Here is a 24,379-nt window from a genome sequence, read left to right on the forward strand (position 1 = left end):
AAAAATACTTAAAATTGAAGAAAATGATATATGCGATGTTTGCCAAGTACAGGAAACGGGCAAACACCAAATATTTCACTGTACAAAATACAACAATGAAAGACAGAAATACCCCAACATCCGAGAAGATCTATTTAGCAAACACTGGAAAAATAATGATGGAAAAATAATAAAAGAAATAATTAGATTCATACAAGACACAAAAATCTCCCTATAATGAAAAAAAAAAAAACTGAAAATTTGAACAACACACAAAAACATAGACAACATGATCATATGAACTTTGAAAGACAAACCATAAACACAACATAGAAATGTCAAAACCATCAGCAAGTAAACAACACAAATACAACGGTACCAACATTGGAGAGGTATATGACTAAGGCAGTCGAAAACCTAAGAGCGGTACGTCTTTGAATGTGGCTTTATTAAGCATAGGCTTTATAAAACATAGAAGACTATATCCTGCTCCACAAAAGAAGAAGAAGAAGATCAACCTGCGGCCCTGTTTGGGTTGTTGCTTTGGGGAACAAAAGTACTCTTCTCGGTGCCATATGAACGAAACAACTCGATTTAACGTGAGCTATTGCTCCGATCCGCTGTTTAAGCTGCGCGTGCTAAAGCAAGCCACGGTTGAGAAATGTGACATCTGTTTGCTGAACGAAAACAACCCATTACGCTACGGCGAGTTTGTCGAGAAGGTGTACAAAACGCAGCGAAAGATACGAGCTCATTACTTTTGTTTGGTAAGAAAAAAGGGCCACACATTCACCGTAGCATGCTCGTACTCTAAACCTCTTCCCTTCTTGTTTGTACTAGCTCTCCGGCACCAACATTCCCCAGAACGGTTCAACACCGGCCGGCATCGCCGGGTTTAAAATATCGGACGTACTGAGCAGCTATGCGGAGTATCGCGAAAAGCAATGCTACTACTGCCGGCATCCGTCGGCCCCGGTCGAATGTGCCCAGGCCGGATGTGGCCGCCGGTTTCACTACATCTGCGGCTACAGCAACTCCTGCGTGACACAGTTTGGCGGTGAATTTCGCTCCTACTGCGACCAGCACCTCCCGGAAGGGTGTCGCGTGCCGGTGACGACGAAGGGCCGCCGCTGCTCGATTTGCTTCGAGGATCTGCCCCAGGTAACGGAGCCGGACTACAATCCGCTTTCCATCGTGCGGACGCACTGCGACAGCGAATGTCCGCCCGGGCTGCTGCACCGCGAGTGTGTGCAGCGGTTTGCCTACACGTCCGGGTACAACTTCAAGTGTCCACTGTGCTGGAACAAAGCTTTCCGGGTGCATGCGGCCGAGGTCGGCATCTTCATACCGCAGCGCGAGTCGGCCTGGGAGCGTGAGCCGGGTGCGTTTAAGGATCTGCACAAGCGCAAGTGTACGGCCGTTGACTGCAAGGTCGGAAACGGGCGGAATGCGGCGAACCAGCTGGTTGGGTGCAAAGTTTGTGGTGGCCAGCTGATGCACCGGCAGTGCTGCGGGGTGTCGGATGCGGACGACTATCTTTGCAGTGGGTGCAGGGATGAATCGTTCGTGCGGCTGGTTTAAGGTAACGGATACTGTCGAAAGAAGCATTGTAGGTATCGATTTTTATATATTTTTTTTAAAATAACTTTACCGTAAAATAAACCTTGTATGGAAAGCTGTACTTTAATGTAGCAAGCGAAAACTGTCCGCAGGGTCCAAATATATTGCAAGTATATCATGATACTGTGCTTTTACTACTCATAAATTGGAACAATTGCTTTATCTAGATAGGAGCGACTGACTAAAAAGGGATTTCTTCGAATTAATACTAGTGATGGGTAAATACCAATTTTTCCGGAGTCGGATCGATCCTACTCCAGTACCTATCGGTTCAGTCCAGATCAGTCCGGATAGGTCAGAAATAGTGATAGCTAAAGTCGGCTAAAATCCGGAGTTAACTCCGATCCGGCTCCAATAATTGCAGAACCGACTCCGGAAGGTAGGTCCGCCTAGCTTCATCCAAAGTCGTTAGGAATCGGTGAGAGTCGGAGTCGCCCGGAGTTTCCCGGAATCGGCCGGAGTCGGCTTTCGAACCAATGGCCTGTATACAAAGTGTACGCGCAAAGTGAAAGACAAAAAACGCAACGAAATGAAATGCCTGGACAGAAGCACATTACACCAGACGGCTTCAGTTGACTTCAGCAGACTCCGCTTCCGGTTGGCTCCGATCGACTCTAGATGACACTGAATGACTCCGATTTTGTTCGACTCCACCCGACCCGTTATTTCAATTTAAAGTAACAGAAAATTGTTATTGTTGTCAAATGGAACGTAAACCTAAATTACTCGCCCGGCGCTACCGGACTCGTTAAGACTCATCCGGACTCATCTGGACTGATCCAGATTGTTCAAAACAGATCCGGACTTATTCCGACTGATCCGGAGTGGAATCCGGTTATTATCCAGAGTCGGATTCAGATTTTGCGCACCGGAGTCGGAGTTGATCTATGACATCACTAGGCAATACACGAAAGAGAAAGCCAGCTCAACGGAATCCTGGCAAGCTTGACGCGAGCCATTGCTCCGTCTTCAGTTCGTGGAATAAAATTAACTTAAATGGTACAAAATAGACGAAAATAAATTGTGAAATATTTGTCGTAAATTCAAACCCCTCCAATCGTTCTGTACGGGTGAAAATAGACATTGAAAACACAGCCGAAGCAAAAGAGAAACATTAACCTTGACATGAGTGAGCGGCCATTTTTATTGCAGTTTTTGACAATATCTAACCAGCCGTTTGCGGTTCAATTGCATTTCAAGTACAAACAGAAAAGGAATTATTGTTCAAATTATTGTCACCTCTATTTTATTTTCGTTGCACAGAGGCATATTTTTAGAGCAATATTTCCAATTTACCGTATGCTTGCTTGTCATTATCCAACAACAACAAAACAACCTCGCTGTAATAATAAAAACTCTACAAACCTTGGTCAGCCTCCCAGCTCCGTCGATCCAGCCTGGCAGAAAAGCACCTTTCACACACCAAAACGGTAAACATCGGATTGCTTCGATGCAAATCATAAAACGCGGATCGTCAGCTCGAACCAGTCGCACGGAGCAGCGTACGTCGCGGGTGTGTGTGGGGTGTGAATAAATCGGGTTATTTCTGTGTAACAAATTGCCCAACGATCGTGTTGTCGTCGTGGTGTGTGCAAAACTGGTGGCGCGGTACGTGAAGGTGCGATGGTCAGCCAGCCCTTTGCCGTACAGCTGTCTGGGTTGGTTGTGTGCGGGATGCTTTAGCTGCTTACAGACGGCGTCTCTACACGGCAATCTCTATGTGTCCGCTCTGTGATCGATAGTGCAAGTGCCCAGGCTCATTCTTTGTATCACCGAATCTCACTGTGTCCGCGTTGTGTGTCCAAAACCCTCGCCAGACGGGTATGTGTGTGTGTGTGTGTGTGCGGGAAGGGTAAAAAGTGTCGGTAAATGGTGTGCAACATTGCGGTCCAGTTTTTTTTTTTGGGAGGTCAGCTTTGTTTAGCTTTCCTCCCTAACAAAGCTTGCTGACGACGGTTTTCGCGTATGTTTGTGTGTGAGTGTGTGAGGAAGAGAGCAAGCGAGCAGCAGTCTGGTCCGCTCGTCGTGATGTAAGATGCTGTGTGTCTGCTGCTGCGTATGTCGACACTGCAAGTTTTAGCTTTAAATATTGCGCCCTGTTTTGACATCTTTTAAAGTCTGCCTTTTAGTACGATCGTGTAATCTTCTGTGTAAAGTGCTCGAGCATAATAAATTACAATTTGTTGCAGGTCCAGTTTGGTGTGGTATAAAGAAGCGTGTTCGCGAAATCGCCGAAACACCGAAAAGAAGATGATGATGATGATGATGGTGTAGTTGAAAGAATCGCGCAATGAATGGGTCAAGCTGTGCCCTCCAGAATTTGGGTGGCCGTTCTGTCCAGCCAAAGTGATCGATTTGCGTGTGCGAGTGCGTGCCGAAGAGAGTCAGTGAAGTGATTTTACACAGCAAGTGCTAGTAAACCGACCAATGTGATGATTTAATTTGCCACAGTCTCCGTACAGCAACAAAGTTCTAAACAAAGTTCACGCTCGCCCGAAGGTCGTCCGCGCAAGGGTTTTGTTTTCCGTTGTTTTTGCTGTGCCTGTGTGCAACCAACCGATAGAGCGAGATTGATACTTCACACACAAACACACAGCGAAACTGAGCAGCACTCAGCAGGCACCGACATCACACCAACACCACCATCATCGTAGTCCGTCCGATCCGAAGGATAACTCCTTCAAGGGTAAGTAAGCACCCCGCACCGGCTGGCTGGCTAGCTGGTACCGTTTTTGCTGTTTTTGTTTATTTTTTTTAGCAACTCTCCTGACCGATCGAAGCACGACCACGGGCATCCTTTTTCGGTCGGCGCCAGGTTACCTGGCGGCACCCAAAAATCGTTCCCAAGTTTGGGGACCATCTCGCCTTTTTGTTTTGCCACCAATTTACCTGACCCGGCGTTTGCCGGTTTGCACCTGCCGCCATCGTCCGGTTGTTTTTTTTTTGCATCGACCGATGCTTCTTCCTGCAAGATGCTGTGTGTGTGCTGAGCTGCAGCTGTGCTGCTTTCGCCTGCTGGTGGTACAGCCTGCTTCGATCGGGTTTCGGGACGCAAACAGAAGAATCGTTTTATCAAGCAAATTGGCAACTGCTTCTCTTTTTTTTTTTTTTTTTTGGGCTCCCTTTACAGGGGTTCTCATCGTTGTGGGACACTTCCTTGACTCTTTCCTGTTGGAAGTGAACTTCATATTGGAAATTGGACACTATGGCACCCGTTTTGGATATGCTTCTTGAAAATTCCTATTGGATTTGTTCAACAAGGGTGCTATTGAATCCAATTCCCCGTTACATTAAGTTCATCTCACGTATGAAAGAGTAAATAAAGTGTCCAACAGCCAATGAGAACTCCTGGAAACCCCTGTATTGACCCCCTGGAACATGCAGCTCCGTACATTCTGGCAAGGAAGTTTGATCGTGGAGGGCAAACGATCGTTCGGCGAAGGATGTCTTGCACGTGTCAATCGTGGCAGTTGTTTGATTGTGCGGCTACTAGCTCCATCAGATTCAATTGGCAGCGTACGCTGTTTGTAGTGTCAAGGTTTTCGAGAAGCATTACACACACACACACATATGAGCATTTGATTGCTTGGAAAGGGAAAAGGTTTGTTTGTATTTGATTGGTATGATGCAGGTGGAGTGTGGTTTCCTTACAACCACAAAATGCAATTAAATTAAGGGCTAATTGTTTGCTGTCCGCACATTTGAGGTTGCTTTCCAAGGAGAAACACCTTCATGTAATTACACAATTTGTATTTTATGAAATATGAATTAACTGATTGGTATCAATTTTTGTCTCATTTAAACTCTCCTGATGTGACTTTGGTGTGATAAGTTTATGCAAATGTGAGTGGAAAAATGGGATTGTTCGGATATTGAAGAAGCTTTTTTTTTAAACAACTAATTCCGTTAAAGTCGTTGCAACCACATTTTAGCTTTAACTCGCCTTTCTCAGTCATCAATTTTTGACAGTGAATCATTATTGTTGCCTCTTTGTACCTCGTTGTCATCTTAATTTCTGTCTCGAACTCATCCAGTTTTTGTTATTTTGTTTGAACACGTGTATTACAAATTTAATGAATGTTAGTCAGCAACCAAAATAAGTGAATCTTTGATACAAAATAATTTATTTTAAAAATTTGAACTTAAAGTATTAAAAGATTTAAAGAATTTCCGAGGGGTCAGCTAAGTTGGCATCCCCTCATGAGGCTCTTTTCCATGGCTGGCAAATAAATTGATATTAAACCATTCTTAGTATCGGAACTCTCATTTGCCTGAGCGATAATAAACATTAAATAAATGAATAATCCAATAATGTTAACAACGAATTGTAATACATTTTTGAACTATTATACAATTTAAAGGCAATACTATTAATTTTACATTCAGGAGAAACGATTTCGGTAGTTTTATAGGCTATAAAAATGGTAATATTAATATTTGAGATAAAAACTGCCAAAATGCCAAGATGCACACACCAGAAAAGATTTATCTTTTAAACAATATATCAGCTCATCCTTCCAAAAAGTTAAAAAAGATTAGTTATTTATTATTTAAACACAATTTATTACAACATACGACTTGTAATTTTTAGCTTTTCAGTACCGTGGCATGGCAACAGCAGTCGCGTCCCCCGTCGAGAAGAGGCGGCTTTTTTTTGTTTGCATGCCCCCACAACGCGTAGATTGAAACGATGAATGAATCAAGCATTGAATGGTGGCCGGGGGGCCCACGGACATCGAAGATTCGGTGTGACTGTGTGAGCACAGCCGTCCCCGAGGGTGTCATTGGTCCGCGAAGGACAGCGCTGGTGTGGGCGCCGGCGAGAAAGCTTCTCCTTGACCGATATATTGCTCGTGTCATGCATTCAATGTCTCCAGCTCTTCTGTTACGTAAAGAGAGCCTGTGATAAGACTAGCATTTTCCCACAGATATAGAATGTCGGACGAGCCATTAATGCGGAGGAGTGTGCTACGTTCACGCTAAGCATAAAATGATATCCTTCTGGGCGATTCTGGCCCTTTTTCCCGTTTAGAGAGCGAACCAGAATAAAAAAGGAGTTCTTTCGCGTGCTCGTTGCTCGTTTTCCAAGTGACTTGTGCGGCTCGTGTGTTCGGCTCAACAAGTCTCGCAACTGCCGCAGCACCATCTGGTTGGTTGCTTGTTGTTTTAATTTATTTAGTTGTTTCTGTGCTGGAAGTGCAACACAAAAAAGGGAAACCCCTAACAAGTGCCGGTAAAACTTGCACACGTGCCTTTTGGTACGCGGAACCGGGGGAAGGCGGATGTATCTTCCTACGTGTGCGTTTTCCTTTTTTTTTAATTTTTTGTGTGTGTGCGAACATGTGAATAAATTTTAAACAGAGAGAGAGATGCCCTTTTTAACACATGCCTGCTATCCCACGACCGGGCGGGCTGGGAGGACACGGGCCGTTCTTTTCACTGTAAATTTGGGTCAAGTGAAGTCGGGTCGGTATTTGCCTCCAGAGACAAATAGATATTACTTTGCAAAGAGGAATGGAATGGTTTTTTTTTATTCTCTCCCTCTCTCTCTTTCTAGAACTGTGCCTAGTTGTTGACAGGTTACTTCCGACCTTCGATGAAAAGTTGCTGAATGTGTTTAATTTATTATGTATGCTCTCGCATTTACCTTCCATTGGATTCCACCACCGGGGCTTACGTTTGCGGTTCGATTATGTTGTTGTTTTCTGTTTGCATAAAAAAGGAATCATTTGAAATGTTTCTATTGGTGGGGCATGATCGTTCCATTGCTTGGTGCCAACAGTAAAGAGGTTTCATCAACCCTTTCAAGGTGTACTCTGCCCACAATTTCATAAGGCTGGTGACACTGCCGGGCGTCACAAGATCGTCCTGTAGGGTGGAAACATGAAACACGCATGAAGACCTAAAACCGTTCCCGCAAAGCCCTGTGCGCGTGTGAGCTGGGGATGCAAAACGGTTCAAATTTCTCGACCCGCGGTTTCTCTGAAGGAAGCTGTCGAATGAGACGACACCTCTCCCACCCGTTCCGGAAGTGGTACAGTTTCAATGTGATTTTGTACAGTTTCCGAGCGAGCGGAAGTTAACCGGCTGTTTGTTTGTGTTGATGAAGCACTGCTGTGAAGTGTGCTCCAAACGGAGCAGGAATCGAAGTTGTTGTATTTTTGGTCTTCTTTTCTTAAACGAACCATACCGAATCGGTTAAACGGACGTGGTACGATCGGACGTGCTTTTTTCCGTGCCAGAGCGCAGGCCTTATCACAACGGAGGGGGGTTTGGTGGGGTTAAGATAAGCCGGGAGGAATGGACAATAAGCGTTGCTGTTGCTTTACGGTTTAACTGGGTGGGAAAAAGGGCTGAACGTTCTTAAAAAGGGGGTGTAAATGGAAATTTGCAATACCGTTGTTGGTTTGTTTGTTAAAGTTTTAACTTTTTTAATTCATTTTAATCAATTTATTATTTCCACTGTCTGCCCTGAAGGCTTTACTCAGTATTCTAGCTTAACTTTTAGAAGCGTTTTGAGCTTTGAAGAAGTAAAATGTACGTTATGATATGCTTAGTGCGTTTATTCATGTCATGGGAAGAACTTTAATGAGCGTTTGATGAAGTTGAAATGTAATGTGTCTCTAATGGTGATAAAACTCAACTTGTTCTTCCTAATTAATGCTTTCTTCTTGTAGATGTTTCAAAAAGTGCAAACATTACTACCGGCACTCGTCTTTGGCCCTAGAAGAGAATGGAGCCAATCGGCGTAAAGTCCCGTGTACAAATAAATAAACCAACAAACAGTGACTAATAATTAAATATTAGCTTTGGTATGTGCCCGCAGTCACATGTTGTGTCTTGCTGGTGAACAAATAGTTTGTTTTGTGTGTCTTTTCTTTACTTAGATTTGATACAAACACTCAGACATTAGTCTTAATCATGAGACTATAAATTTTGGTCTGTGGATCATCGAGAGTCTTAAATGCTGCTTGCGTTGACTTTTTACAGGCCATAATGAAGAATTTACATTTTAAGTCAGTAATTTCTTATCAAACGAAGATTTCGTTCATCGAAACGTTCATCCGTTTGCTGAACTGATTACTTCAAAACGTTGCAGGGTTTTCCGTGTCAATTTCCAATGTCGACAACAGTTTTCATTGCTTGCTTCAGATGTTTATTCAACAGATGTCAAATGTTGTATTTGCATCACAAGCATTTTTCAGTTCTTTCGCATGATTCTCAACACATCACAAGCTGAACTGAGTTCTTTGTGATGTGTTGAAAATCATGTGGAAGAACTGAAATTTTATTGTGATGCAAATATACAGGATTTTACAAGCCATTTTCGAATGTAAACGTTTCTATTCACCAAAACCAAAAAGATCAATCTGATATTTAATTTCCATTCTAATAATTTTTAATTTCTTCAGCATGATTTTCAACGCTTGAACGGTCTATTGTCATCGTTTTTTTCACTCGGTTGTTTTGAAACCGCATGTCATCTGAAAATAATGCAATGAATAATCAAATTGTTGCTTTACAGGGCATATCAAACTAAAGCAAATTAAACAAAAAAGAAAACAATTTATGTTGGAAACGAAACATCAGAGTCATGTGGAAAAAATATCTTACACGAGGTGAAAAACAATGAAAAAAGGGCTTGAAAGGGCTTGACCTGTAATTACTTACCAAACAAACTTACTGCAACGTTTTTGTTTAAAATACATGAAAGTTGGTTAAAAATTCAAAATTATGATTAAAGAAAGAGTCAGCGATTATTTCCTTGATGCCACAAAATGAAATACAACACCAATAGGTACAATAGGGGGAACAGTCCAGTTACAGTACCCGTACGGGGTATTTCCTTTGATCAATTGTAGCAAAACAAGCTTTCTAATGATTGATAATTCCAGCGCAGCCGAGATTCATAATTAAACAAGTAAAAAAAAAAGGACGGCAAACTCTACCCAGCGATCGAACTCTGCGCCCGCTCATCAATACAAAACGGGAGCGGATCTCGCGTTTCGATCGCACGAAATGTGTTTCGTGGTTCGCGATGCGTTAAAGGAAACAACACCAAAAGGTCCATGAACGCTGCTGGTGAACACAACACAAGTGAAATGGAATTAAAAAGTTGCAATGCGATGTACACAGTGCGGGGAGATTGGCAAAACAAACGATTTGCAGTACGCGCACATCGCGATCATCATGCGTCACTGGAGAAATGTTACAATCTCTTTTAAGCGGGAGGGGCTGTTGTGCTGGACTTTTGGGTCTTTAGTTCATGTTCCAACACTTGTTGTTGCGAGTAGCTATTCGTACACATATGCAAAGGCTTGCGAAGGCGAAGAAAAAAGAAAAGCTTAAGATGAATCTGGAGTAACGTGTGAATTTTGCTTCGTTTTAATTGTGCCGTTGAAAACGTACACACCAGAGACATGTACTTTTCCAACCTAAATTCTTAAAATCACTTAGAAACGATCTTGCGTACGTACTTTGTTGCATCAGTGCGGGCTGTGGTTTCATCTCGTTGTGAGATCCAGTTCGCGTCAGATGCGGCCACACAATTCTTGTGAAAGATCTTTGCGCCACAGATTGCTAACTGGTGGAGTGGATGATTATGGGCCATTGGGGTATGGTAAAATCATGAGCTCAGCCCTTTCTTGGTGCAAAAATTGAGTTATACAAATGACGAATGTCGTACTGTTTTTATTGAATGGTTTTCCGTGTCAATTACCACTACAATACAATATTTTTCATTGATTCCGAGATGTATTTCAACAGCTATCAAATGGTGTATTTGCATCACATTTTTGCAGTTCTTTCACGTGATGTTCATGCTGGATTGAGTTTGACAGTTCTTTGTGATGTGTTGAAAATCATGTGTAAGAACTGAAAGTTTAGAACTGTTGAAACCAATCTTGCAGTCGGTGAATAATGTTATGCACATGCGAAAGTGAGTTGGAAATCCCCGCAATATTGCTTTGGAGCATGACTCCAATCAAATGGGGTCTTGTGTTAATAGTTGGTTCAGACTACACGGCCAATACACTCACAATACAGCATGGGCGCTGGAGTGCTCTGAATACTTTGTTATGACTGTCCGCATGATTTGCGTCATTCTGGGATTTCCTACGACTGCTGATTGTGTGTTATTCTGCACAGCTTCAATGACAGAAAATCAAAATATAAACAAATGTTAGTTAATGCCATTATCATCGCTATCATTAGCAGCATCATTCCAAACATTTCGTTGAAATGGACAATCATGCAAAAAGGTCGTTAAAGGTAAATCGAATGTACTATTTTTTTTTTTCTTTATAAGGTTTTGAATCTGAACTTGAATCTTTGAAGGCAGCAATATTAAATGCATTTTCATTTCATTTCCTAGTTAAATTGTTGTTTCTACTAATTTGGCCAGGTTACAGGGCTGCACAATGAAATGTCAATGCTTTACTCCGAACAATATGCCGACATTAATGTATGATTTTATTCCGTTCCTGAAACTTTACCTGGACCTATTCTCGACTTTGTCCGGGTCCGGAACCGATACAGTTCCAGTTGCAATCAAGTAAATGTTTTTGCTAGTCGCCAACCCATACCCGTCACTTTTTGTCATTTGTTAGATGATTATGATTCAATGATAGTCCTAATTATACCTAAATTGATAGTAAAAATATTTACAATTTAGCTTCCCCTTTCGCTTTTAGTTACGAAATAGGAGTCAAATGTGTTTGCGTTTTAAAATTCAAAACATTTCCTTCCAAATTGCCTTCAAAAACTACCTTGAAACTTCCATCATCCTGTGCCCAAGAATGTGTGGATGTTTTTCTTGGCCCGGCTTCCAAAGAAAAGCGCACCATCCACCACTTTCCCTTGCATCCACAGGGCGCCTTCATCTCACGTGCTGTATCTCTCGCACCTCTCGTCGGTGGCGCAAAATGAAGCCAAGGAAATGTATCCGCCCCGCACGCGTGTGTGTGTGTGTGGTGATTGTTTTCCTTTGCCGGTTATATCTTCATCACGGCACGGCCCGACCGCCGAGAGCGCAGGGAAAACGGACCCGGTGCGCGTCGATACTTTTGCTGCCCGAAAATGGCATTTTATGTGGTGCGGATGATAGAAATTTATGGCCGAAGCGAACGCGCACGGTTCTGCATCGTGGTGGCGCGGGATGGTGATTTTCTTTTCCTTTTTTCCTCCCCATCAACAGAGCGAAGGATGTTGATTTTGTTGTTTTTTCCTTCAATGTTGTTGAGTCTATCCCACCCATAGCGAGAGGAGAAGCTTCATTTTTATTTACCTGCTCCAAAACGATCGTACGCCTGTGGGGGAAGGCAGTGTTTTGTATGGAATAGCTCTGGTTTGTTCTGCCTGTTCCAATAGAATGTCTTACATTTGTGTGTGTGCACACCATTTTCAGTCCCCCGGTTGCATGAGAATTGGAGGAGCTGTGTTTAACGATGGAGGAAAATGCGAAGGAATGAAATGAAAAATCTTCACCATCCCAACGTTCGATTTGGGCCTCCCAAAACACACACACACCCACCAGAGGTATCCCAAACCTCATTTGGACTGAACGCACGTCGCTGCACTAGAAATAGACGCAGGAAATGTGACGACACCCCAACAAAACACCGCCGTGGTCTTTAGCGCGGCCGCTGCATCATCGTCGTCAGGTTGTGCAGCTGTGCATACACGTGATATCCCCCCCTTTATGTTTGTACTGCGTCTTACAGTGATGGACGCTTGGGGCTGCAGCGAGCAAGGAAAAAAAAGGTGACGACAGACGGTGTCGCTTCCTACCACCCATTTACCTATTGTTTAATATTCCATGCATGTGGCGCATTCGCTCGTCGCTGCTGGCGCACGATCGCGTTCGTACGATCAACATAAACATATCATTCGGGTTCATCTCACCGTCACCGTGTGCTCTGCAGCACGGTGTGATTCGCTTCCGTTTTCGTGACGCCATGTTGCCATGATGCCAGCCGAGGGGGAAAAAAGACCGTCTCGTCTCGCGCAGTGTCGTCCGCGAAACCCGAATACGGAGACAAAGGGGGAGTGGAAGCTGTGGTAAGTGATTGCATTTTTTAAAAAAAGTGCATTTTTGCTACCTTGTTACAGTATCGTCACCCATACAAGGGGGTTGGTCGTTACGTTTCGTCCGCGGTCCAGTGCACCTCTAATGCCACCAGCTGATGCACATGTGCGGAAAGGGATGGGGAAGACGCATTTGATCGGCAGAATGATCACACAAACACACGCACACTCCGTGTGTACAGTACAAGGTGGGAAGGTATGACACGATCACCTGCCGATTACGCCACTTCCAATGCACGGTTTGGCGTCCTTGTCATTCGAGGCCGATGGTCTTGTCCGATGGCGGGTTGTGGTTTTTGCGAGACGTGCTGAACATTTTAATGTTGTGTTTTTTTCCATTTCAACAACACATATTAAAATATAAATCTTTTTTAAGATCTTTTTTGGACAACATTTTATAGGCTTACAGTCAAATGCTTCAGTTTCAACAATCTTTTGATCGGTAGTTAAAAAGGTACTACAAATTGTACTACAAAATCAACAATACTTTGCGATTTTTAGCCATGATATTAAAATCACTTTTTAAAAGAACAAGGGGCAATAGATGACGAAGGACAGTGTCGTAACTGGCATATTTGTCTTACTAAACATTTACGATTAAGTGACATTGACTTTAAAAGATATGATATTCCTGTTGTCATATAGTCTGAGTAATGTCACCGTACATCATTCTAATCGTAGTCTGAACACTTGTGGCATTTACAGGATTTCCCTAGTCAAGTTTCGAATTTGCACATTATTACAGGGTTTTCCAAGCCAGTTTGAAACGTAAACGCTGTTATTCACCGTATGCAAGATTTTAATACACTTCAATCTGATATTTCATTTTCATCGTCATGATTTTCAATTTCTTCAGCATGATTTTCAGCGCATCTCAAGCTGGATTGAATTTGGCAGTTCCTTGTGGTGTGTTGAAAATCATGTTTGAAAACTGAAATTTTATTTTGAAGTAAATACACCATTTGACAGCTGTTGAAAAACATCTTGGAGACGGTGAATAATTATGCGCACATTCTAGAGTGACTTGCAAAACACTGTATTCATCACCTCGAAGATGTTTTTTTCCACAGCTGTCAAATGTTAAAATTTGCATTATAATAAAATTTCAGTTCCCACACATGATTTTCAACACACCACAAAGAACTGTCAAACTCAATCCAGCTTGGGACGTGTTGAAAATCATGTGGAAGAAGAACTGCAACATTATTTTGATGCAATTACATCGTTTAATAGCTGTTGAAAATCATCTCGCAATTAATGAAAAAAATTGTAGACATTGAATATTCACTCGGAAAACGCTGTATTTTTCTTTAGAAAAAAGACGTATGTATTTGTGTTAAAGCTTCCAAATGTTCTGCTTCAATTTATTATTACAGTGGACTTTTATATTATTCCTGAGATTATATGGAAGTCTGCAGGCTTAAACTTTGTTTTAATAGCTATCAATCTGGCATAAATCAACTTTTTTTAAAGGAATTGGTGCAAAAAGGTCGTATTGTTTATAAGAATAACATATTTCTTTTAATATGTTACTTTAATCACATTATACTTTACTGTTTAATAACATATTACTTTATTTGAAGATCAAATTCAGTACTCTGTCTGAATAACGACTTTAAATTCCTATAACAAAGACCTTGGACAAATAAGATGTAAAATCCACACCGGACCTGCCGTGAAATTGCGAATGAAGATGGAATGAAACACAAGTACTTGGTCAGGGTTCGGCAAACTGTTTTGCTTATCCCGAAAGGATGTGTTTTGGAAAATTCAATAGAGATTTAAAAATAGTCCAAAAAGTATGAAACACTTAGCTTAAACGTTCAATGTATCTGCCAAAATGAAATTCACCTACAATTAGATAAAAAGCATTAAGTCAATTTCTTAAAAAAGACTGTTAATTCGATGTATTAGGGGTTGGAAATACGCTATTTAATTCTGAATAATACGCTATTTTATTTTAAATCAAGATGACTTCATGCTTCAAGTTTTAAATTAAATTCCTTATTTAAATAAGTACTAATGCGTGAACATGTTAGTTTTGCGAAACGTATTTGATGACGTCATGTTGTTAAAAAGCTTCTTAAATTATCGATCAAATTACCACCAAAGTTTAAACTATTATAAACCTTATAATACCTTTTAATCTTCTAATAAATCATTACTTCGCGACTGTGTTATTTGAATTCATTCGAGGGCAAGTAGTGCGCGACCACTGTCATTAATGATGATCGATCGATAGCGCCGCAATAGCGCGTACGAACAGGGAGTTCTGAACTAAACCTGTTAACGAACGACACAATCTACCATTTCCAGCCGTAGTAAGGGTAAATAGGAGAGGATGCAATTATTCTAATGAGCTGCTGCCGGTTACCGTTTGCGATAAACCAGCACCACCACCGTGCACAGCAAGCGGATGTAACGCGATGACGCGCTTTAAATCGACAGTGAGATCGATAGTATAGGCAGCGAGCCGACGGGTGAAGTGATTGAAGTATTGCAATAAACCATGTCTGCTCTTTGCCGATTAAAACTATCGATTGTATCAAAATTCAAAGTAATGTCCAAAGTATTTGCCATATTTTCCATCGTTAGATTACTTCTCTTGGTTAAGCTGGCACTTCTCCGTTACAACCATTTTCACTTTACGCGATTATCACTCCTTAACGTCTAATATTATTGACACTGAACGGGGGGAGTGACGCATTCCCTTCAAAACTGTGCTGTCTGCCTGGGTTGGGTTGGGTTGGTTGTCTAGCACTAGCGAAAAAAAGCAAAAGTAATACCAGCTCCACCGGGAGAGACTCCATCGTTCAATTACCTTCAATTAGTGTCTGAGCAGCTCATCCACCTAACCGACCTGCACCACCCTCCCTGTCTATTGTTTCTTCCTTTTTTGCACTATTTTGCTACATGCACTTGACTTATGCTTGAAGACGAGCTGTGCCCCGTGATGGTTGGGCGTGTGATCATCTGTTCGTGTGTGATGTTTCCGCTCAATTAGCTCCCGATCGAGCGAGCCATTTGCAATGCGGTGCGGGCAAGTGCACGAGATTATCTTATCTTCTTACCAGCGCGGTGAAGCAGGTATTCGTGGAGTAGCTTGGCGAACACCTTTCAAGTCGATCTCAGTTGAATGGTTTCACTTTTCTTGTACTGTTGTTACTTTCTTTTGAGTTTCTGTTGAGTGAAAAATAAAAACTGCATTTCGCTCAAATTTTCACTTTTTGTGTTGTTAATAAGATTATTATTAACCTTTTTTCGGTGTTTTTTTTTCACAATATTACTGTTTTTTGTTCTTTACTTCATTTGGAATAAGTTTCTAAAATGATTGAAATACAAAGTCATTACCTTTTTGTTTTCATTTTCTAATTATTAAATAGGTTTTTATATCATTTTTGTTTGTTTCCTTAAGCCCTTGCGTCTAGTTCTAGTTTGCTTTTATTCTCCATTGGATAGCCCATTCGTTTGAATGGTTGTTTTTAATTGCTTTGAATTCTCGTCTCGTTCAGACACAATTTTCCTGAGCTCTTTTTCCCGTGAGAAAGCAAATTCTCAACAGCTAAGTTCTCTTCGCCTGTTGTAGAATGGCGCAAGAAGCATCACATTTACCATTTAGCTGAGAATGAAAGTGCAAACAGGTGTAAATGACATGCAGACAGTTAAAAATGGTGTTATTTTATTGTTATTATCATTGTTTAACATTGTTTAAGCGCTCGTCTTAAGTTTTTTATTAGTGTTGTTACTTGTGTTATTGTTGATACATTTGTATTCGAATTATTTTATATTTATTTCAGAGCATTTAACGCATTTACTGTATATTTTTTACTACTGAAATTAGAACTATATGGAAGTCGTTTATGTCTTCTGGAAGACTGTCCATCGACCGGAAAATCAATAATTTTGAATGTTTTGCAATGGATCGGTTTTGCATGTTTCCTCTTCCATCTTCTTTTTCATGTGTGTAGTGTTAGGGCGTTTTTTGTATTTGTGACGCTTTAGCTCTACCGATTGAAATCAAACAAACGCTAACGCTACGGGAGGATGTTGCCAGCGGTGCGGGATTGTACGTTTACAAAACCGAATCAATCTGTTCCCAAATGACGCAATAAACTGTGTGCCCACCCAAAATCCGCTCTGTCCGCGGTCGTGGTGGTCTTGTAACGATCGATCCAATCATCTATTCGGCATGAATGAAATCCATCGGCCACTCGTCATACTGAGCCCGGCTCGCATCCAAGCTGTGGCGCATCCGTGTCCCCGTGAAATTGCATCTGATTGGATGATTTAATAAATTTATGGCAGATTTTGCGTTTGTAATTTCTTCTCCAAAAAAAAAACCCGGTGAAAGTTGCCGCACTGAAAGCCAAAGCTAGGTATTTCACACTGTGCAACCGAAGGTTTGAAAGTTTGAGGTATTTATTAATAAACCTATAATTTTGCTGTTTTGCTGCTTGCGATTTTATTGCAATTTTGTTGTAGCAATCGAAAGGCAAGCAGCTATGTGTTCCGTGAGGCATGAAATTGATGCGAATCGCTTCCGTGTGTGTATGTAAGGTTTCTATTATAGGGAGTTTCAAATTATCGAAATTAACAACATGCTTATCGTGAGTTCAAATCACTCCAAGCTACTATCACACCTCCCTCTAGAAGTAGTATTAATATATAGGTTAAGGTCACAGTCAAAGTGCCGAAAGAGCTATATTGTACTACGACTACACGCTTGGCCAATCAAACGATCAATTGAATTGCTGAAGATGTTATTATATTTAATTGCATACATTTATTTATTTATTTCAAATCTTTCACTTCGTCCTTATCTACATCACATGTTTGTAGAAAACTTTTAAACGATCTTTCTTATTACTGCAAGAGCAAGGCAAGTGGCTTTACCCTTGTGTCATTACTTATTGTGCACTTAGAATTGCAAATTTCAATCTCTGCTTCTGGGCGGATCAAACATACGATCAAACGAACAATCAGAGCGCACAATTGCCGTCACGTTTGTAACGAAGCCAGCCGCTTCAAGCGAGGTCTAAGTACTGCAAAAAAACCTCCTTATCAAGTACCATACCCGTACTATCATCAAGCCCAAGCCGTCTGTTTTGGTTTCAAGGTTTTTGGCGTCTCTTGATCATCCCACCACTTGCCACTTCTCTTCTTCAAAAAAATGCGCAGGAAGTTGTGGCAAATGTGTATGTGTGTATGTCCACAGTCACCGACACATTCCGTTGACGACGACGCGCCTTGGTGCCACAATTATGAGGAGGTTACGCTGATAATCGCCCGAAAACCGTTTGGTGCTGGCAAACTGTTGCTTCCCTCGAATTGTGTTGGCGTCGGGGCGTGCAGCCAACGATGACGATTTGAGTGAGTGTGTCGCGGATTCAAATGAAACAGCGAAAAGATCCCAGAAGAATGAATTCAATTCTACTGCTGGGGCAGAAGAAGAACGTGCCCTGTGGTACAATTTTGTTGATAAATCGGGGACGCACGATTAAAGCGTCATGAAGTTATAATTAGTGGCAAACGATGGAGTATACTATTATCAACATCGTCAGCACTCTTAAACAAAGTGTAGAGGTGGGGCTCCTCTGGTCGCAAGGGAGCTTGGTTAATAAGTGGGTTCTTATTTTAATTGAAAGGAAGTTTTTCAAATCTCTTCTCAACACTCGTTAAACTCTCATCCATGAAGGTCCATGCAGATTATATCGGACTCAAAGTTCAGTGGCTTTGTAGATCGCAGCAATTTTCTGGGAAATTGTGCAGAACTTACAACTGGGTTAAGAGATTCACAAATGTTTTGAGGTATCTTGAATAGACATAACAAACATCATTTTACTATAAGAATTAAAGAACATTGAATGTCACATCGAAACATCAAATGGATATTTAACGTAGCAAGAATCATGCAACACGATGGTCGAAAGCGTACAAGCGACGGCTCCTATAGCTCCGGACGATGTTGGATTCCCACCTTGGAGATCGTTTTTCATCTTGCAAAGACAAAACATGGATATTAGTTTAAAAAAACGGCTCGCTTTACCCTTTTCAAGGCTTTTGATAACGATCGTTTGGAATGGTGGAAACAAGGTAGAACGGAACGATCATTTGAAAATAAAAATAATTAAAAAAAACGAATTATTAATTGTGTTCAGCAAAATATCATGAGCATCATGAGACATTCAGCAACGAAAACAATGAACATATCCGTCGTAGCTTGATGTTCATTGCTGATACTCAATGAAAGTGCGTCATGACATGCAGAACACGACATGTGAATTCTTGAGTCCAACGTGATACTCTGATTAACAAGCTGAGCTTTTAATGCCGGGAGAAATCATAATCATGATTTTTTCTGGCTGTGAACAGTGAGTTGATCAGAGGTAAAACTCAAACAGATGGTGGACCAATCACATACTTGATAACATTTTGGAAACACTCGCACGCACCGCATATCTCCCATGACTATCGGGATGATCATCGACAGGAAATGTCGCGACCACGTGACTGACCAAGAGTTGGTTGCACATAATGTTACCAAGCATGTGATGGTCGTAACAACTGTTTGAGTCTCACCTCTGATCATTACAGTAGAGCTGGTGACATTCAGCCGGAATTTGCCATGACTATGTCAGTGACATTTGGTAGAACTGATCTCAGAAAAAAAGTCATGACATAGTGACTGACCAAGGGTTGGTCGCAAAAATGTCACGAAGCATGCATTGGTCATACTAATCGTTTTGAGTATCACCTCTGATTATCAATATTGAGTACGTGACGCTGTCATGGATTTTGTTTCAGTCAGATTTTTGTATGACATTTTGCAGCACTTAGTGAGACATTAAAAATACTGTTGAGAAAATGATGTATTTTTTTAACATTTCTCCTTTTTCTCTACTTCTCTCTTTCTCTCTAGCTTTCCTTTACTTTTCACAGCACCTCCAAAAAATGTCCGACCCGGATACGGTCTGGCTGGAGGAGCTGCTGAAGGATGTCCAGCTGGAGCAGTTTCTGCCCCGCATCCGGGACGAGCTGCAGGTAACGCGGCTCGCCCACTTCGACTACGTGCACGTTGACGATCTCGAGAAGATCGGGCTCGGCAAGCCGGGCATCCGGCGGCTGCTGGAAGCGGTAAAGAAGCGCAAAGCGCAACAGTGGCGCCGCAACATACTGTCCAAGCTGATCGGGGGCGGCAAGCAGCAGCCACCGAAAAAGTCCACCGGCGGTGGGTCCGTCGGTGGTGCCGGCCAAAACGAGGAACCGTCCGCCCTGGCCCTAACCTGCCTCATCCACGAGAAGGACGTAACGCTCTCGGTCAAGCTGGGCGACGGGTCGTTCGGGGTGGTACGGCGCGGCGAGTGGCACGCGCCCGGCAATCATCTGGTGCCGGTCGCGGTAAAGGTGCTGAAAGCGGACACGCTCGCCCAGCCCGGCGTGATAGAGGACTTCTTCAAGGAGGTGCAGGCGATGCACGCGATGAACCACCCGAACCTGATCCGGCTGCACGGTGTCGTGCTGTCGCAGCCGATGATGATGGTGACCGAGCTGGCGGTGAACGGATCGCTGCTCGATTTGCTGCGCAAGCAGTGCAAACATACGCCCCTGCCGATGATCTGGAGCTGGTCGGTGCAGATCGCGACCGGCATGGCGTACCTGGAGAGCAAGCGCTTCCTGCACCGCGATCTGGCCTGCCGGAATGTGTTGCTGGCGGCGGGGAACAAGATCAAGATCGGTGACTTTGGACTGATGCGGGCGCTGCCCCAGCAGGAAGATTGTTACGTGATGACCGAGCACAAGAAGGTACCGTTTCCGTGGTGCGCGCCGGAATCGTTGCGCTACCGGCAGTTTAGCCACGCGTCCGACACGTGGATGTTTGCGGTGACGCTGTGGGAGATGTTCACGTTCGGGGAGGATCCGTGGGTGGGGCTGAACGGGTCGCAGATACTGCGCAAGATTGACCGGGAAGGGGAGCGTTTACATCACCCGGATGCCTGCCCGCCCGATGTGTACCAGCTGATGCTGCAGTGCTGGGATAAGACACCGTCCGAGCGGCCTACTTTTGCCGCGATCAAGTAAGAAACTGACTGTCCAGTAAGAACGAACAGGAATTTGATTTGATTTGATTTTTTTTTATTTACAGAGAATTTCTCACCGGCGTACCGCCACCGATCTATCGAGCGGTAAGCAATTATAGTGCGGACAACCGGCTAGCAGCACAACAGGGCGACACGATCGTGATCGTCGACGATCGGCCCGAGCTGCAGTTCATCAAGGGACAGAATCAGCGAACGTTCGATATTGGCACCATTCCAAGGTGAGTGAAAACAGTCCCTAAACATTCGTTTGTGCTGTTTCAATTAAAACATGCCTTTAATTCTTGCTTCCAGGGGCGTTGTGGTCGATGCTCGAAAGTCTTCTACAAGCTCGTCGGGTGGATCGAGCGCAACCATTAGTCGCCCGTTGCATGATTCATTCCGGCACACGGGCCATGGGTCACCGTTTGGTGCTTCCTGGGGCAATCCGGCTACGCTCGAGATGGAAGGAGAGGTTAAACTTCGAAGTAAGAGAGAGAGAGAGAGAGAGAGAGAGAGCAGTAAAATGAAATAAATGCAATATCATACTAAGGAGAAACTCAACTCTCAATTTTTTAGATAAATCAAAGGACCTGGTAAGCGTGGACCGGCGTGGCAAATGCATCTCGGAGCAGTACGTGAAGGAGCGCAAAAGCAACGCATCGAAACAGTTCTCCTACAACAAGCTGGTGAACGAGAATCACTCCAAGCAGCAGCACCTGCACCACCAAACGCAGCTACATCGACCGCCACGGCCACCGCAACCCCAGCAGCCGGCCGCCACCGAAGGCATACTGATCGATCTTTCGTCGCCGAACGACGATGCAACGTTCGGCGGGAGTTCCGGTGCTTCCGGCGCTGCGTCCGGCACAGTCCGCCAGGTGGCCAGCATACTGGACGAACCGATCGACATCCCGACGGAGGGAGACGATCCATTCGGTGCGCAGCAGCCGGCGCAACAGCAGCACGAACAGCAGCACCTTCAGCTCGCTACCGTCGCCAGCTTTGCATCTGTGTCACCTGTCCCGCCTGTGGCAGCGAAGCTCGAGCCACCGCCCTACCAAATGCCACCGAAGTATAGCAACACGTACGGGATCGTGCACGACAGTACGCTGAATCTTAGCATCGCCACCGAACCGGATCCTTTCGCACCGCAGCAGTCGCAACCTCCTCAGCCGCACTATCAGAAGCAGGAAACGATCGTAACGTCCGACTACGAGAGTGGTCCCTCCAGCTCGGTCAGTGCGCGGGATTTGATGGCCAGCATTAAGCGGCAGCAAACGATCGAGCAGGTGGCAGCACCACCGATCCAGCCCGTGTACGGCAATTGGCGTGGATCGGTTTCGAACATCAACTCCAACTACGGCCGAGTGGGAACGGATTTGGATGGGCTAACGGCGGATATGCTCTCTTCCTTAAATAATGGGCCAAGTGGCAGTGGGCTTAGCTCGCCGGGCGGCAGCAGGGACGCGTACAACGATTCGCTCGAGGTGAACGTCAGCGGGAACGGGCTTGCCTCCCCGTACGGTGGCTCAACGGCGCACGTGAACGTAACGCCGAAAAAGCTCGACAAATCGTTCCTGGCCGAGCTGGAGAAGGACATCTACAAGCAGGAACCGAACGCTGGCAACAGCATGAACAGTTCGGTCGCGTATGCGGCACGCAACAGTGCGAAGGACGTGTCCCATTCGAAGTACGACACCACGGCGAACCTGGCGATGAGCCAGATCTACGCCAACCAGGCCAATTCGATCGCGCTGGCGGCGTCCCTCCAGCAGCAGCTTACGCTATCGCCAAAGAAACAGAACATGGTGCAGCAGCCGGTCGCTTCCGACACCAACACGCTGGTGCAGCAGATGTGGGCGGAAAGGAACAATGTGGCAGCAGCAGCAGCACCACCGTTGCCCGACGGTGGCCAGCAGCCGGTATCACCGCAAAAGTCGCACAATTTCGTTGCGCTTTCGAACGGCGTACAGCCGGCGCATCACCATCAGTACGGCTCAACGATGAGCCTGTCCGGTGCGAACATCTACAGCTCCGTGTACAATGGAAGCATTGCGTCCTCCGATGTGTACCAGACGGTTGGTGGCGATCTGTACGACGTGGTGGCACCTACCCCCGCCTCACTGTACGAGCGTGTGCCGGCGCAGCAAATCTACAACAACGTGATGGGCCAGCAGGGCTCGATGATGGCGATCAACATCACCGGCCCCAACGCCACCGCAATCTACGACGAGGTGTCCAACGAGCAGCTGAGTGAGTTGCGACCGATTCGCCCTGCCCCGTCGGCACCACTGTCCGCCCAGCAGATCCAGCGGCGGTTGGATCGATTGGCGCAGCAGGATCAACAGGTGGCCAGCCTGCTGCAGGAGCTCGGGGATGAGGCGAATGAGGAGGAAGCGCGCAACTCACTCATGGCCGTCAACTGGGATCACACGCTGGCGGTGCGACACTTTAAAATTGAACGGCTTTGCCGGTAAGTAGTGAATGCGGCAAGCGACAAGAACCGTGCAAATGTGTAATTGTTCTGTCTTTTTCTGTTTTTCTTTTGATAGGCTTGGGCTCGCTAATCGTACCCGGTGTGAGGAGGCACTGCAGAAAACGGGCTGGAGCATTCAGCTGGCCGCTTCGATTCTGCTCGAAACCTAGTCCCGGGAGGGATGGAGCTTTATTTGAGCAGTTCGGTGCAAGAAAGAGCGAGGCTTGACACAAAACACACAAACAATACGAATTACTTACTTTTAGCTAGCTTTAGTGGCGAATGCGTCCTTTGAAGAGAAGGGACATAAGCGAGGGACGATACAAACAATGCAAGTCAATTTATGTATCCCTCCCTTGCTCTCGAATTTCTCTCTCTGCGAATACTGCGAATATTGCAGTGAAGTATAGCGAACTCTCATGCTATGTAACAAAAGTATTAAAGGGAAGGTATTGTCTTGTTTCAACAATGCGACAAACCGAGCGCACCGGTGGTCGTTTTTCGTTTCGCCATCTGCCTATTTGTACATATGTTGTACACTCTATATTAGAAGTTACACCCGCTGATAGTTAAGGATCCATTTGCAAATTTGTTAGCAAAGCCAGCTTCAGAAGCCCAGCACCAGCACTACTACGCTTTACAAAGCACACGAAACTGCTACAAATGTCGTTTTCTCTCTCTGGAGCGGTGTTTGAAGTTGTTTTAGCTGGCCATCTTGCGTACTAGCAACAGAAACGTTAATTTTGTACTGTGCGCAACGGAAAGAGGATAGATGTTTTATTACTATAAATTATAGCGTAAATCCGTTCACTTCCATCCAAGCTGTGTGTGCAGCAGTTGTCGAATTTGATAGGCAATCGGTATAAATCTCGTCGTAAATCTCAGAGCACTTCCTTCACTCCCATACTGAGCTGTCTTCGTGTGCCTAAGTTAAAACTATTTGTTTAGAGAAACGCGTCTCCAAGAACGGCTCGTAATGGAAATATTATACTTATATTTTACTAACCGTACGTCCAAAGCAAAGCAGATGCATATTTTTTATTGACTTTTCATTGAGAAATTGTAACGTTTCAAGCGGGGGTTTCTTTCTGTTGATCGTCGTGCTGGAAGTGGAGATGGGCATTTCGGTTCTTTTAAGTGA

General features: G+C 44.1%; 2 protein-coding genes and 1 long non-coding RNA gene across 7 annotated transcripts; 2 read left to right on the forward strand and 1 right to left on the reverse strand.

The window, feature by feature from the left end:
• The first annotated feature begins 265 nt into the window (after positions 1-265).
• On the forward strand, positions 266-1,712 carry LOC121600344 (PHD finger protein 7-like). The gene is made up of 2 exons (XM_041928836.1): positions 266-746; positions 820-1,712. Exons 1-2 carry the CDS (start codon positions 555-557, stop codon positions 1,558-1,560), a joined length of 933 nt encoding a protein of 310 aa, XP_041784770.1. The 5' UTR covers positions 266-554; the 3' UTR covers positions 1,561-1,712.
• On the reverse strand, positions 1,466-2,539 carry LOC121600345. The gene is made up of 3 exons (XR_006005798.1): positions 2,469-2,539; positions 1,631-1,780; positions 1,466-1,571 (listed from the first exon to the last, which is right to left on the reverse strand). It is a non-coding gene; the product is annotated as an uncharacterized LOC121600345 (long non-coding RNA).
• A 478-nt stretch (positions 2,540-3,017) lies between these two features.
• On the forward strand, positions 3,018-24,248 carry LOC121599276 (activated CDC42 kinase 1). 5 transcript variants are annotated; one of them, XM_041926981.1, is made up of 7 exons: positions 3,018-3,112; positions 3,789-4,285; positions 19,604-20,759; positions 20,828-21,001; positions 21,075-21,247; positions 21,339-23,235; positions 23,315-24,248. In XM_041926981.1, the coding sequence occupies exons 3-7, from the start codon at positions 19,636-19,638 to the stop codon at positions 23,406-23,408; spliced, it is 3,462 nt and encodes a 1,153-aa protein (XP_041782915.1). In that variant the 5' UTR covers positions 3,018-3,112; positions 3,789-4,285; positions 19,604-19,635; the 3' UTR covers positions 23,409-24,248. The 5 variants fall into 5 exon arrangements, with proteins under 5 accessions (XP_041782915.1, XP_041782916.1, XP_041782911.1 ...); XM_041926982.1 differs by having other exon boundaries at positions 3,018-3,101; XM_041926977.1 differs by having other exon boundaries at positions 3,019-3,727.
• Positions 24,249-24,379: the final 131 nt, after the last annotated feature.

This window comes from Anopheles merus, chromosome 3L, assembly GCF_017562075.2.
Source record: "Anopheles merus strain MAF chromosome 3L, AmerM5.1, whole genome shotgun sequence".
Taxonomy (NCBI): domain Eukaryota; kingdom Metazoa; phylum Arthropoda; class Insecta; order Diptera; family Culicidae; genus Anopheles; species Anopheles merus.